The sequence below is a fragment of the Pelecanus crispus genome, chromosome 9, assembly GCF_030463565.1.
Source record: "Pelecanus crispus isolate bPelCri1 chromosome 9, bPelCri1.pri, whole genome shotgun sequence".
Taxonomy (NCBI): domain Eukaryota; kingdom Metazoa; phylum Chordata; class Aves; order Pelecaniformes; family Pelecanidae; genus Pelecanus; species Pelecanus crispus.
Window position 1 is genome coordinate 43,424,686 of NC_134651.1, and position 13,263 is coordinate 43,437,948.

Genomic DNA, 13,263 nt, shown 5'->3' on the forward strand with positions numbered 1-13,263 from the left:
CAGCCCCGGGGGCGGGGGGCGCACACAGGCGCCCCGGGGCAGCGGCCGCGGCGGAGGAGGGGACCGGCCGGGAAGGGGGGCACCGGGCGGAGAGGGCGGGGGGGCGGCGGGCAGCCCGCGGGACCGGCCGGCAGCCAGCGCCGGTGCGGGGCGAGCCCGGACGGCCGCGGGGCGGGCACCGGACAGCTCCGCCCGGGCGGGACCGCGCCGCCCCCGCCGCCTCGGCGCCGCTGCTGGGGCCGGTGCCGCCGCCGGGCCGAGGCGGGGCGGGACGGGCGAGGCGAGCGGCTCCTCCCCGCTGCCGGGCCGGGCCGGGCGGAGCGGGCGGCTCGGTGCGGGCGCTCGGCGCCGCTCTCGCCATGCGGGCGCTGCTGCTCCCGGCGCTGCTGCTCCCGGCGCTGCTGCTCCCGGTGCTGCTGATCCCGGCGCGGGCAGCGGCGCGCGGCGCCGCCACGGTAAGCACCGGCACCGGCACCGGCACCGGCAGCGGAGCGGGCGGGTGCAGCCTCCCCGCCCTGCGGGGCCGGCGCCGTCGGGGCGGGCGGCGCCGGTGCGGAGGCCCCGGCGGTGGCAGCGATCGCTGCTGTGCCCGGGCGGGCTCCCGGCGGGGTCCCCGTGTGCCCCCCCCGCCGCCTCCAGCCGCACCGACACGGGCAGGGCCGGCGGCGAGGGCAGCGGGCGGGGGTACCCCCGCACCCCGGCACCCCCGAGGGCGGCGGGAGCCCGGCCCAAGGCACCGGCACCGCAACCTGCGCCGGGGACCGGGGACCCGCGTCCCTGGGCCGGGGCTCCCCGCTCCCACGGGCAGAGACGGTGTTTTCCTGCGGGAACGGGTTTTGGGGCAGCGATGCCCCGGGGGAGCCCCGGGGGAGCGGGGAGCCCAGCCCAGGCCGCCCCGCGGGCCCGGAGCGTGGGATGTTCCCAGGGAAAGGCCGGTGCGGTTTTTGTGCTGGTGCTCCCTTCGCTGCGGGGGTTTCGGCGGAGGGAATGTTTCGGGCTGGGAGCGTGCTTGGTGGGTTGGAAGGTGCCCAAACCCCAGCGCTGCGGTGATGAGCTCTGCAGTTTGCGTCTCCGTGCCAGAAAGAACAGCCCGGACAAGACTTCCCCCGCGGAGTCGAGAGGAGCGCGGGAGCGGGACACGGCCAGCCTCTCGCGTGGATCCGAGAGCCCGCGGTCCCAGCCCTCCCCGCTGCTGCTCGCCCGCGGGGTCAGCGTCCGCAGCCGGGACGGGAGCCGGGACACCGGGAAGGGAAGGTGGTGGGAGCAGCCCCCGGGGAGGAAGGGCGCTGATGCCAGGGTCACCAAAGCATTGGAAAGCCAAGATTTTCCGAGTCATTTGGTGGAACAAGATGAAAACATAGCTGTTGTTGGCAACGGTTGGCTGGGAGTGGAGTCCGGGGGAGCCCCGCGCTGCGGGTCCCGGCAGGCTTTCGGGGGTGATGCCGTCTGAAGGAGTCCGGGGTCCGCAGCCCACGGACCCGCGCAGTGCCGTCACCTCCTCCGCCCTTCCCTCCGCGCGGGTGCTGCCTGCTGCGCTTGAAGGCGTTTTCTCGGTTCTTGCCGTTTGGATGAGATCCCGTCGGTGGGCATTCGGGTGCCACGCAAGCGCTTCGCGTGGTCGTGTCCCCGTGACCCACACGGGATGCCCGAGCAGCGCCAGCGCCCGGGGCCTGGCCGCCGTCAGCCACAGCCCAGCTCTGCCAGCCCCGCTCTGCCTCGGCTCCCCGCGGTGCAGAACGTGTTTAAAGCCTTGTGCCAAGCCGGGGAGGAGGAGGAAGAGGAGGGTGACAAGGAAGGTGACACGGTTTCCCTCCTGTGATGGGGACATGCCTTCCAGCAGCTGTGCAAGAGGCGCGCAGCGTGGCAGCGTGCTTATCAGCACAGCGTGCTTATCAACGCAGCGTGTTTTCCTCCGAGACAAGTCCCCTGGCAGCAATCAAAGGACGGCTTAAAAGCTGGCCGAGGTTCATTGTCAAAGGTCCCGCTTTCTCCAAATAACGGCACAAACTCTGCGCTCGCATGGACGCTCTTGCAAGAGGTCCCAGAAACGAGGCAGCGCTGGGAAAATTACCCGGCTCGTAAAACTGGGAGTGAGGAAACCCTCGGCAAAGTGCAGGGATGCTCGCCCACACCAGCCGCGGGCACGCAGACCCGCCGTGGGCCAGGGTCTGCCGTGAGCGGGGGGGTCAGGGAAAGAACCACCCGGAGACCCCGCGGGGCCGCAGCAGCCCCCACAAAGGTTTCTTGGGGAGCTGTTAGATTTTGTCCCCAAGCAGCCGGTGCGTCCCGACTCACCCACGTGCCGTCGGGGAGCATGTCCCACGTGCGCCAGGGGCACGGGCTGTCCCGTGAAGGGTCGGGGCACAGCCGGGTGCAGGCTGGCGGAGGACACCGGGGCAGGCGTCATGCTGCGGCCGAGGCACCGAGGCGGGGTGACCCTCGCAGAACGGACCGTGCGGGGGCCTTTTGTTTTTTAAGACTTCCTTGTTTATAGCCTTTTCTGTATAAATAGAACACACGGTTCCTGTTTAAGGAAGCCGTTTAAAAGGCAGAGCGAGGTTTAATGTCGCTACCCTGCGTGAAGGCAGGCGGCTGCCCCGGCTGCCGCGCAGCGAGGCGCGCGCAGCGCCCGGGAAGGGGCGACCCTTCTCCCCGCCAGCGCCCGCTCGCACCTCGACGCGAGGTGAGCGGATTTTCTCTGTTGCTGAGCGGCCGCAAGACAAAAGCGGCTGCCAGGCCGCTGGCTGCGTGCCCGGCCGGCTGCCTGCCTGCAAGGCTGAGCCCTGCCCTGGCCGGGGGCTGTTTGCTGGGGCGCAGGAGGGAAATGGCTTCGAGCAGGAGGTCCCTGGGGAAGAGGTTGTCCCTCTGCGCGGCGGGGGAGCCCCTGTTTGCTGGGCCCCCCGTGCGCTGCGCAGTGTAAACAGCTGCTGATAAAGCTGCTCCGGGCGCCTTTGCTGTGCATGGCTCCGGCTTGCTCGCGCCCCACCTCAGCGGGACATGCGGGGCCTCCGCGCCGGCTGTGCCTCCCGCCGCGGCGCTGCCAAGGGCGGTGGGAGGGAACGCGCAGCCCACGGCCGCCTGCTCCCACGGGAACGGGCTTCCAGCACAGGCAGCTGCAGCCCTTCCCTGCTGAAGGTGCCGATGGCGAGCGGGGTTGCAGCATGTCCCCGGGTGTCGGGCGGCGGTAGCTTCACCGGTGGTTGGTGCTTGGGGTATTGGAGGGAATGGGGGACCCCAGCTGGGAACTCAAGTGGGGCTCCCACGGGGCACACCGGGACCTCGCGCAGGGTTCCCGCAGGAATACGTGTGCACACCGGGACCTCACGCAGGGCTCCCACGAGGATGCACGTGCGCACCGGGACCTCGTGCAGGGTTCCCACAGGAATACGCGTGCACACTGGGACCTCACGCAGCGCTCCCACGAGGATGCACGTGCACACCAGGACCTCGTGCAGGGTTCCCACGAGGATGCACGTGCACACCAGGACCTCGTGCAGGGTTCCCACAGGGATGCACGTGCACACCGGGACCTTGTGCAGGGTTCCCGCGAGGATGCATGTGCACACCGGGACCTCGCGCAGGGCTCCCATGAGGATGCACGTGCACACCGGGACCTCGTGCAGGGTTCCCACAGGGATGCACGCGCACACCGGGACCTCACGCAGGGTTCCCATGAGGATGCACGTGCACACCGGGACCTCACGCAGGGCTCCCATGAGGATGCACGTGCACACCGGGACCTCGTGCAGGGTTCCCACAGGGATGCACGTGCACACCGGGACCTCGCGCAGCGCCATGCACATGGAGGGACAGAGCTGGTGGTGAGGACGGCGGCCCAGCTCGGGGGCTGAGGAGCTACCCGGGTGTGTGCGGAGGGGCCAGCAGCTCGCCGCCGGGCTGTGAATCCCTGCTTGTTTGCACAAGCGCCGGCATTGCCGTGGGGAGGTCAGGGGGCCCAGGGAGGTGCGAGAGCCTGGAGAGGTGGTGTGTGGGGAGGGGGTCCCGCTCCCTGCCCTGCTGCTCCCCGCTGAGAGCTTGATTAGATCCTGTTCCATTTACAGCCCTCTGGGCCGCCTGGTGTTTTCCTCCCAGCCAAGGGGACCTTCGTTTCCCTTTGAAAGAGAGAGGCTTTTTTGAAATGCAAAACGCAGGAGGTTTTGCTGCATCTTTAGGTAGGGGAAGCCCCTGGCCCCGGCTGTGGGGAGCTGGGGGGTCCCTGCTGAGTGGGCAGTGCCCAGGGAAAGCCGCTGCTCGGGTGCTGCCGGCATGTCAGCTTGGCCGGGCGCGGGAAGGACGATGCCAGTGCGGCCGTGGGTGCTGCCCGCAGGCAGGACACGGGCCCTGTGTGCCTCTGCCCTTTCCCACGCCGCACCGTGCTCCGGCGGAGGATGGGAGAGCCAGAGCTAAATTAATTTCCCAGCTCTGCCACCGTTCTGTTTCCCAGGGTGAGTCAGAGTCCCTGCGGGCAGACCCCTCTCCCTCCGGGGTCACCGCGCTGCCTCTCCCCTTTCTCCCACCCTCCTGGGTGCTTGGAGCAGGCGCGTCCCCGCACATGGGGCACCCAGCGCAGCCCAGCCGTGCTCCCCGCCCGCCCAGACGTCCCCCACGGGTGCACAGCCGGTGGCGGGGGGTGAGGGGGACACGGCTCCCCATCCCGCCGGGCAGGCTGAGCCGCAGCCTTGTTCCCGAGCACAACGGGGTGGGCAGAATGGTTCCTTATCTGCAGAAACCAGCCGAAAAGCACCCTGGGCTCCGTAGCGTGAGTCAGGGCCATGTGTGGAAACAAGGGAGTCCTTGAGTGTGTGCCTCGGGCCACTGCAGGAGTCTGGAGGGGCCGAGCTTGCCCTGAGGTGGCTGCGTGTCACCATGAACAAGGGACCCTGTGTGGGCTCGGGGCTGTGGGTGCGGGGGGGACAGAGGCGCTTCTGGGTCTCCTCGACGCTGTCCCTGCTCACTCGGGTCTTGCTGGAGGCTGGGAAACAGCTGCAGCAATGGGACCAAAGCACCTGGGGCACAAAATGCTCTGGTGGCCGTGGGGGCAAGCGGCCGCCTGGGTTTTGTCACTGTCGCCCAGGTGCGGGGCGGTGGGACAGGGTGCTCCGGGCCAGACGATGCCCCACGCTCTTCGGGGCACGGCCAGGAGCCCCAGGGGCGGTGGGAGACCTCTGGGTATGCAGCAGGGAGGGAGTCGGCCGTGATGGTTTGCTGGGGTCGGCAGGGCCCCCGGGGGACACCAGGCTCGCCGGCCGTCCCACTGCTGCGTGTCCCCGCAGGCGCTGGGCGAGGCGGAGCAGGTCCGCATGACCTCAGAGGGCTCCGACTGCCGCTGCAAGTGCATCCTGCGGCCGCTCAGCAAGGACGCCTGCAGCCGCATCAGGAATGGCAGCGTGCGGGTGGAGGACTTCTACACGGTGGAGACGGTGAGCTCGGGGACTGATTGCAAGTGCTCCTGCACCGCACCCCCCTCCTCGCTCAACCCCTGCGAGAACGAGTGGAAGATGGAGAAGCTGAAGAAGCAGGCGCCCGAGCTCTTCAAGGTACCCGCAGGCGTGGCAGGACTGGGGGCTGGGGGCCAGAGACCCCTTCCCCATGCGCAGGAGCCCACGCTCCCCGTCCCTGCCCCGGCAGGCCCGTAGGGCACGGAGCAGTGTGGTTCCTGCGCTCCGGCCGTGAGCGGGGACGGGGAAGCGTCGGGGGCATCCGCAGCGGGCGCGCAGCCCTGCTCCGTGCCCCGTGCCCCAGCCCTGTGCCCCGGCCTTGCTCTCCCTCTGCAGCTGCAGTCCATGGTGGAGCTGCTGGAGGGAACGCTCTACAGCATGGACCTGATGAAGGTGCACTCCTACATCAGCAAGGTGGTGGCCCAGATGAACACGCTGGAGGAGGTGAGTGAGCTCCGGCAGGCACCGTCCCCGCAGCGTGCCCCGTCTGGCTGCTCGGGACCGTCTGGGGGTGCCGCGGGCTCCCCGAGTGGGGCTCCATTTCCCTCCTGTCCTCCAGACCATCAAGACCAACCTGAGCAGGGAGAACGACTTCATGAAGGAGAGCGTCCTGCACCTCACCAACCAGATGAAACGCTACGAGAACTACTCCGACATCATGATCAGCATCAAGAAGGAGATCTCCAAGCTGGGCTACCAGCTGCTGCAGAAGGACGCTGCCGCCGTCCCCGAGAGCAAGGCACAGGTAACCCCCCGGGGCCCCAGCCCCTCGCAGGCACGGCCGGTGCCGCTGGGCTTCTCCTGCCGCGGGGCAGAGCCGCGCTCCCCGGGCTCGTGGCGGGTGCTGGCAGCTCCCATGGGTGCATCGGGGCGCACCGCGCCGGCAACCGAGGGCTGGTGCCTGCGCTCGCTGTCCAGAGCGGCGGCAGGAGGGGAGGAGAGGGGGTCTGACCGGGCTGTGCCCCCCAGGACACGGCGGGCGGCCGGGAGAAGGAGGTGCGACGGTACCCCAGCACCCGCAAGGCGCTGGGGGACAGGGCAGCCCCCCGAGTGCCCAAGGAGAAGCAGCTGAAGCCTGAGAAGCCTAAAAAGGATAACGTGAAGGCCAAGGCGGGGTCGCAGCCTACGCCCAAGCCCAAGCCCTTGGCGCACCAGCAAACCGTGGTCCGGGGCATCACTTACTACAAGGCTGGGCAGGCGGGGGCGGCGGAGGGGCCAGCCGGCAGCCGCGGTGAGTCCCCGGCACGGGGCAGGGGTGCGGGGGGCCGGCGGCACCCTCCTGCCGTGGTGCTGCCCGGCGGGGCAGAGGGCCAGGGGCTGCCCCCGCCAACGCACCGGCCCCCCGGCTTGTCCCCCTGCAGAGAACCCCGCGAGGGGGGCGGCTGCGGCGGAGCGGCAGGAGGAGAGGGGCCCCCCGCCCCCCCCAGCCGAGGGGGTCCTGGCCCAAGCTGTCATGCGGGCAGAGACCACCGTGCCCAGCACCACGGCCGCGCCCAGCACCGCCTTGGCCCCCCGCACCACTGCCCGCGGCCCCCCCATCACCGTCCTCGGGCAGGGGGCTGACAGCACCGGGGACCCCGAAACGCCAAACAGAGGTGGGTGAGCGGGGGGCTGGGAGGGGGCACCCGCCCCAGTGGTCCCGGCGCCTGTGGCCAGGCTGGGCCAGCAATAGCCCTACCATGGCAAAGGGCTTCCTGGCCCCGGTGGGGACAGGCTGCCTGGGGCAGGGGTAAGCCTTCCTCCTCCTCCTCCTCGGTACCCAGTGAAGGAGGTGGAGTGCGAAGGCACCATCGAGTCGGTGGAGCCGCCCACGGAGCACCACAGCTACGGGCGCAACGAGGGGGCCTGGATGAAGGACCCAGCGGCCAAGGATGACCGCATCTATGTCACCAACTACTACTACGGCAACAGCTTGGTGGAGTTCAGGAGCCTCGACAACTTCAAGCAGGGTGAGGGCTGGCGGCTGAGCGGGCGCAGGGGCCCCGGCTCCTCCTGGGTGGGTGCCCAGCGCCGTGCGACGCCGGCTGTGCCGGGCACCGGGGTGGTGGGCAGCTGATGGGGACCTGTGCTGGGGAGCACCCGTGGGGCAGCGAAGGGGGACGCGGGTCCCCTGCCGCTGCCGGCACGCTCGGGCCGTCGTGCACAGGAGCCCGGTGCTGCGAGGGGTCCCAACGCCTCTCCCTCCTGCCCGCTTGCAGGCCGCTGGAGCAACCTCTACAAGCTGCCCTACAACTGGATCGGCACCGGGCACGTGGTGTACCGGGGGGCCTTTTACTACAACCGCGCCTTCACCAAGAACATCATCAAGTACGACCTGAAGGAGCGGTACGTGGCGGGCTGGGCGCTGCTCCACGACGTGGTGTACGAGGACACGACGCCCTGGAAGTGGAGGGGCCACTCGGACATCGACTTCGCTGTGGACGAGAGTGGACTCTGGGTCATCTACCCCTCCGTGGACTACGACTACTCGCAGCAGGAGGTGATCGTCCTGAGCCGACTCGACCCCGGGGACCTCTCGGTGCGCAGGGAGACCACCTGGAAGACGGGGCTGAAGCGCAACACCTACGGGAACTGCTTCATCATCTGCGGCATCCTCTACGCTGTGGACACCTACAGCCAGAAGGAAGGGCAGATCTCCTACGCCTTCGACACGCACACGGACACGGAGGCAGAGCTCCGGCTGCCCTTCCTCAACCACTACTCCTTCACCACGCAGGTCGACTACAACCCCAAGGAGAAGGTGCTCTACGCCTGGGACAACGGCCATCAGATGACGTACGGGCTCCGCTTTGTGGTCTGAGCGCCCGGCCAGGTCCCAGCCGCGCCCCTGCGCCCACCCTCCGCCCTGCCCGGCCGGGGTGCCCCGACGCAGCCTGGCCCCGGCACCCCAGCTGGGCCAGGGCTGCGGCGGGAGCCCGGCTTCCACCCCAAACCCCTCCCCATGCGCTGTGCCCCAGTCCCCTGCACCGTGCCTGCTGCATTGCGGGGCTGGGGGTGCAGGCAAGCGCAGCCCCCAGCAGACACCCCCATGACAACGTGGCCTCTGGGGCCGTGGGGCTGCCCCACGGCCGGCAGCTCGGCCGGCGTTGCCTTCCTGGGGACGCGGGAGAGGAGCCCAACCCCGCGTCCCTGCGGCACCGGGAGGCAGCCGGGTCTGTGCCGCCAGCGACGTGGCAGCAGCCGCCCCGTGCCACCGCACTGAGCACCCGCTTGCACCGCACCCAGCCTGAGCGCCGCTCACCGCACACCCCGCTGGACCCCGCGTGACCGCACGCTTACCGTGACCGCACGCTTACCGTAACCGCCAGCGGTGCGAGCGCCTGAACAGCCCGGTGCCAGCTGCCTGGGCACCGTGCCCTCGCCTGCCGCCGAGCTGCCGCGGGGCGGGCAGGGCCCCCTCGCTGCCGGGGCAGGAGGAGCAGCTGATGATTGCTATTTTAGGAAACGTGATTAAGACGCTTTTGCTTTTGCCGCTCATTAGCTTATTATTTAAATGCATTCACCGGAGCCACGCGGAGTCCCCTCTCCTGGCAGCCTGTCCGCAGTGCCGGGGTGCCCTGCCTGCACGCCTGCCCGCACCCAGCACCGGGCAGGGAGGAGGCACGCGCGGCCGGGGAGCCTGTGGCCCTCCTGCTCTCCGCCTAAGGCAGGGTGAGGGGCCGGGAGCGCTTGGCTTGGTTTTGGTCATTTTAGACGTGAACAGTATTAAAAAAATAACAGATGTGAAACCGGGCTGCGTGCGCTGTCATTTCTCCCAAAGCTGGGCGGGGAGGAGCGGGCGCTCGCCGTCCCCATCCCGTGGCTGGGAGTGCCCAGGGGTTGCTGGCACACACGGCTGCTGTGCATTGCACATCTGGCTGGTGTGGCTACTTGCAGCGTGCCCCATGCCGAGCCCCGGTACCCCGCATCCCCCTGGCAGCCCCCGGCAGTGCCACGGCTGCGCCCGTGGGCCCCAGGCTGGGCAGCACAGAGGCAGGCGAGCCCCGAGCACAGACCGGGGGGACGAGGCCCTGCTGGGTCCTGGGAGAAAAGGGGGTTTGGGCATTTCCAGGTCTGAGCTGCAGCCTGAGCAGCAGCAGCCGGGAGCTGAGCCCCGCTTCCAGGGAGAGTGGGAAAGGGCGAGGAGAGCAGCTGAGCGTGGGCACGGCCGGAGCAGCTGCCCTGGCTCTGCTGCAAAATTTGGCAAGCGTGGAGCTGCTGGGGGGCCCGAGGGGTGAGAGCAGCCCCCGCGGCCCAGCTCATTCCCGCTCCTGTCCGTACGTGCCAGGGCAGCCGTCCCTCAGTGCCGGCGAGCCCTGCACACCGACCGGTGTCCTGTCAGGCTGGGGACGGGCTCCTCGTGCCGCGGAGCCATCACCGGGCAGCTGAGCCCCGTGTCCCAGGATGCCGGCACAGCCGAAATGTCTCTCACTGCAAAGACCCGAAGCCGGTGCTGGGCACGGGGCAGCCTGGCATCGCCTTCCCTGGCCCCACGCTGTGCCCAGGCCCAGGTCCTGCTCTGGCTCACAAAGGCACCGACTGTCCCTGCCCTCGCCCATGCCCCAGCCCCGAAACCCCCGGTGCCGGCGGTGTGGTGCATCCCTTGCTTGGCCGCAAGCCCCCGCCACGAGAAAGGAGCTGGCTGACTTTCCCCCCGCCCCCAGCTGGGTCCCTGCCAGGCTTTTATCTAGCGATCCCCAGCAAATCCCTGTCCAAACAATACGGATTTCTGACATTTTTTTGGGGTAAAGTAAACTCCCGGCACATCTCTAATTCCAGGGCTTTGTTGTTCTTCGGCGGGGGCTTGCCGTGGCTCTGCGCTGCCTCGCTGTGCCGGGCTGGGCTGTGGGACGCCCCTCCGCTCCCCTCGGGAAGAAAACACGGGGAAGGGAGTAATTAAACACGCGTGGCCGGAGGGCAGCGTCGCCTAATTGCAGCCATGGGGCCTCCTGCAAAGGCACCCCTCTGAGAGCACGCCCCTCGCTTGCCGCCGTGATAACGAGGAGCTTTAATTATGCCCACATGACAGACATTTCATGAAATACGTTTTCCCCCCTGATGGCTGCCTGGCCTTGCCCCCCGAAACCTGCAGCCGCGTGCACCGGCTCGGCCGGGGGTCCGCAGCCCTGTCCCATCGCAGCCTGGGGGCAGCTGGGGACGGGGTGGCCGGGGGTGATGCGAGGTGGCCCGGGGTGATGCAAGGTGGCCCGGGGTGATGCAGGGTGGCACAGGGCGATGTGGGGTGATGCGGGGCGATGTGGGGTGATGCGGAGCAATACAGGGCAATGCAGAATGATGCGGGACAGCGAGCCAGCAGCAGTCTGCAGCCTCAAGAGGATTCCTCGGCAGCGCAGGGCCATGCAGTGGCAGCACGGGCTGTAAAAGCTCCGGCACTGTAAAAGCCGGGGTGCGGGCGCTATGAAAGCAGCCCCTGATTCCCCACCGACAAAATACCAGCAGCGAGCAAAAACAAAGGAGCTTTTGTTTCCCAGTGGGATTATTGTGCTGGGTCCTTTGGGCTTCCCAGACCCCCCACCGCTCCACGCCTTTTTCTCAATCTAAAATCACCCTGATCCCCTTTCTCTGCTATTATATGTCAGGGAATCACACCTCAGGTCGGGCCCATGGAAATGCCCCTAAGCGCCTGCTCCGACGCTCCCTGCCTGCGGCCCGACCAGCACATCCCTGCTGCTGCACCGGCAGCTGGACTCGGCGGCTCTGGCACAAGTGGAAACCTCCCTTGCTGCTGCTGCTGCCCGAAGGGACGTGTGTTGGATGTGCGTGTGGCAGCGGAGCTCCAGCCCCAGCAGACCCTCGCCAGCTGGTCCTTGTCCCGGTCCTGCTCCTGCTCCTGGCCGAGGTCCTGGTCCATGGTCCTTGATGCCTGGTCCTGGTCCCGGTCTCTGCTCCCATGTTCTGCTCCCGGTCCCAGTCCTGGTCCCGGTCTCTGGTCCCCTGTTCTGCTCCTGCTCCTGGTCCCAGTCCTGGTCCCGGTCCTGGTCCTGGTCCTGGTCCTGGTCCCGGTCCCGGTCCCGGTCTCTGGTCCCATGTTCTGCTCCCAGTCCCAGTCCCGGTCCTGATCTCTGGTCCCCTGTTCTGCTCCCAGTCCCAGTCCCGGTCCTGGTCTCTGGTCTCCTGTTCTGCTCCCAGTCCTGGTCCCAGTCCTGGTCCCGGTCCCGGTCTCTGGTCTCCTGTTCTGCTCCCAGTCCTGGTCCCGGGCAGGACAAGGCAGGCTGGGGAGGACGGGGGTCCCCGAGCAGGACACGGTGGGGACATATGGGTGGGGGCAGGATGGGCTCCCGCCCCGCTGGGCGCTGCTGACTTCCAGACATTCCTCCTGTGCGTGGCTGACACCACCTCGGCTCATAACATGATTAAAAGATTAAAATCTCTCAGTTCAGCAGCAAGCATCAAATGAAGCTTGAGACAGGGATGCCGAGGGGCTGTGGTGCCTGAGGCCCCCGTGACAGCAACGCAGCGCCCAGGGAAGGGCGGCTGAGGCCATCCGGGCGGGCGGCTGCTGGCACCACAGCCCTCCCTCCAAAAACACCCTCCCGCAGGCACGGCCGGCCCCGCGGTGAAGCTGGGCACTGAAGCCCTAATTCCCCGCTGCCCCGGCTGCTTCCTTCTCAGTTACCGCCTGGGTTGGTTGCTTTGTGGTGGTTTTGCCTCATTCTTGGCCGTGCCGACCTGGCCGTCCCGCTCACCCCCGCCACTGAGCTGGCCCCACCAGCACTGTGCCATGGTGCCGGCACGGCGCAGAGCCGTCTCGGGAGCGCCGGCGGGCGGCCAGCCTTTGGGCAGGCAGGATGCACAGCGGGGAGAGCACAGCACCGGTCCTGCTCCGGGTGACGTCCCGGCCAGAGCCCATCCCTGGCTGCAGCCCCTTGGCACCCACTGAGGGGGATCGTCCCCCCTTGCACCAAAACCTCAGTCCTTGTTCCGCCTCGGGTGCTGGATGCCCCCAGCCCTGGGTGCCGGCAGCCTCAGCTGGTGCAGCTGAACCACCCCCGGCTGCAGTTTGCTCCCATGGGAGGGCCCTGTCCCCCCCCCATCGCTCACCCATGGCCATGCAGCCCTTCCCTGGCCGCCGAGAGCCACCCGCCCAGGGGCTGCAGGGCCAGCACCGGCTGCACGCAGAGCATCCGACGGGGGAATCGGCCCTTCCCTCCATTCTTATCTCCATCCGGGGGCTGCTGACCCAGGGAACAAGGTGATGTGTGTCTGGCAGCAGGTGGGAGCATGTCCTGGGGCCGTGCCCACATTGCAAGCACGCTTCAAAGCTGGAGCCAGCAGCGCTGAGCGTCACAGGGATCTATTTTTACTGCCCTCCCTGACCCTTCCCTCTGCCTGGTCCCTGCTGCCGGCAGGCCTGGGCACAGCCCTAGCAGTGCAGCAGCGCGGGGAGGGGAGGCATTTCCCACTGTGCCTCTCCCTCCTGCTCCCCGGGGACGTGCCCTGGCACAGCGGCAGCACAGCAGGATGGTGCTGGCACTGCTGTGCCCGCATCCTCTGCCGGGGCATCTCTGCCCTCTGCATCCCCGAGCCGCGGCTTGCAGCGCAGTGCCTTGCCGGACAGGCGTGTTCCTGCTGAGACTCACCGGCTCATCGCACCCAGGGCCAGCAGGGAGCTGGGGAGGGCCATGGATGGCAAGGATTCCCTGGAAAGCGTGTGGGTGCCCAGCATCGAACCTGCTTAAGCGCTTCCCCTTGGCCGGGGCTGTGCTGGCAGCGGGGAGCTGTTTCTCTTGTAACCACGATGAAGCTGTGTCTGGAAGAGCAGCGGGGGCTCAGGATGCGAGGGTCGACCAACACAAACAACGCTGGTCGGGCGAGCAGCAGGCGC

At 68.5% G+C, this 13,263-nt stretch overlaps 1 protein-coding gene across 1 annotated transcript; it reads left to right on the forward strand.

The window, feature by feature from the left end:
• Nucleotides 1-359: 359 nt before the first annotated feature.
• On the forward strand, nucleotides 360-8,238 carry OLFML2A (olfactomedin like 2A). Its single transcript, XM_075716847.1, has 8 exons — nucleotides 360-455; nucleotides 5,274-5,537; nucleotides 5,775-5,882; nucleotides 5,998-6,183; nucleotides 6,408-6,669; nucleotides 6,800-7,033; nucleotides 7,202-7,387; nucleotides 7,637-8,238. Exons 1-8 carry the CDS (start codon nucleotides 360-362, stop codon nucleotides 8,236-8,238), a joined length of 1,938 nt encoding a protein of 645 aa, XP_075572962.1.
• The last annotated feature ends 5,025 nt before the right edge of the window (nucleotides 8,239-13,263 follow it).

Excerpts from the sequence above, each read along its gene's own strand:
- OLFML2A (XM_075716847.1), top strand. The coding sequence starts at position 360 with ATGCGGGCGCTGCTGCTCCCGGCGCTGCTGCTCCCGGCGCTGCTGCTC. Across the intron at positions 6,670-6,799 it reads GGGGCCAGCCGGCAGCCGCG|AGAACCCCGCGAGGGGGGCG; the intron begins GTGAGTCCCCGG and ends GTCCCCCTGCAG. Across the intron at positions 7,388-7,636 it reads CCTCGACAACTTCAAGCAGG|GCCGCTGGAGCAACCTCTAC; the intron begins GTGAGGGCTGGC and ends GCCCGCTTGCAG.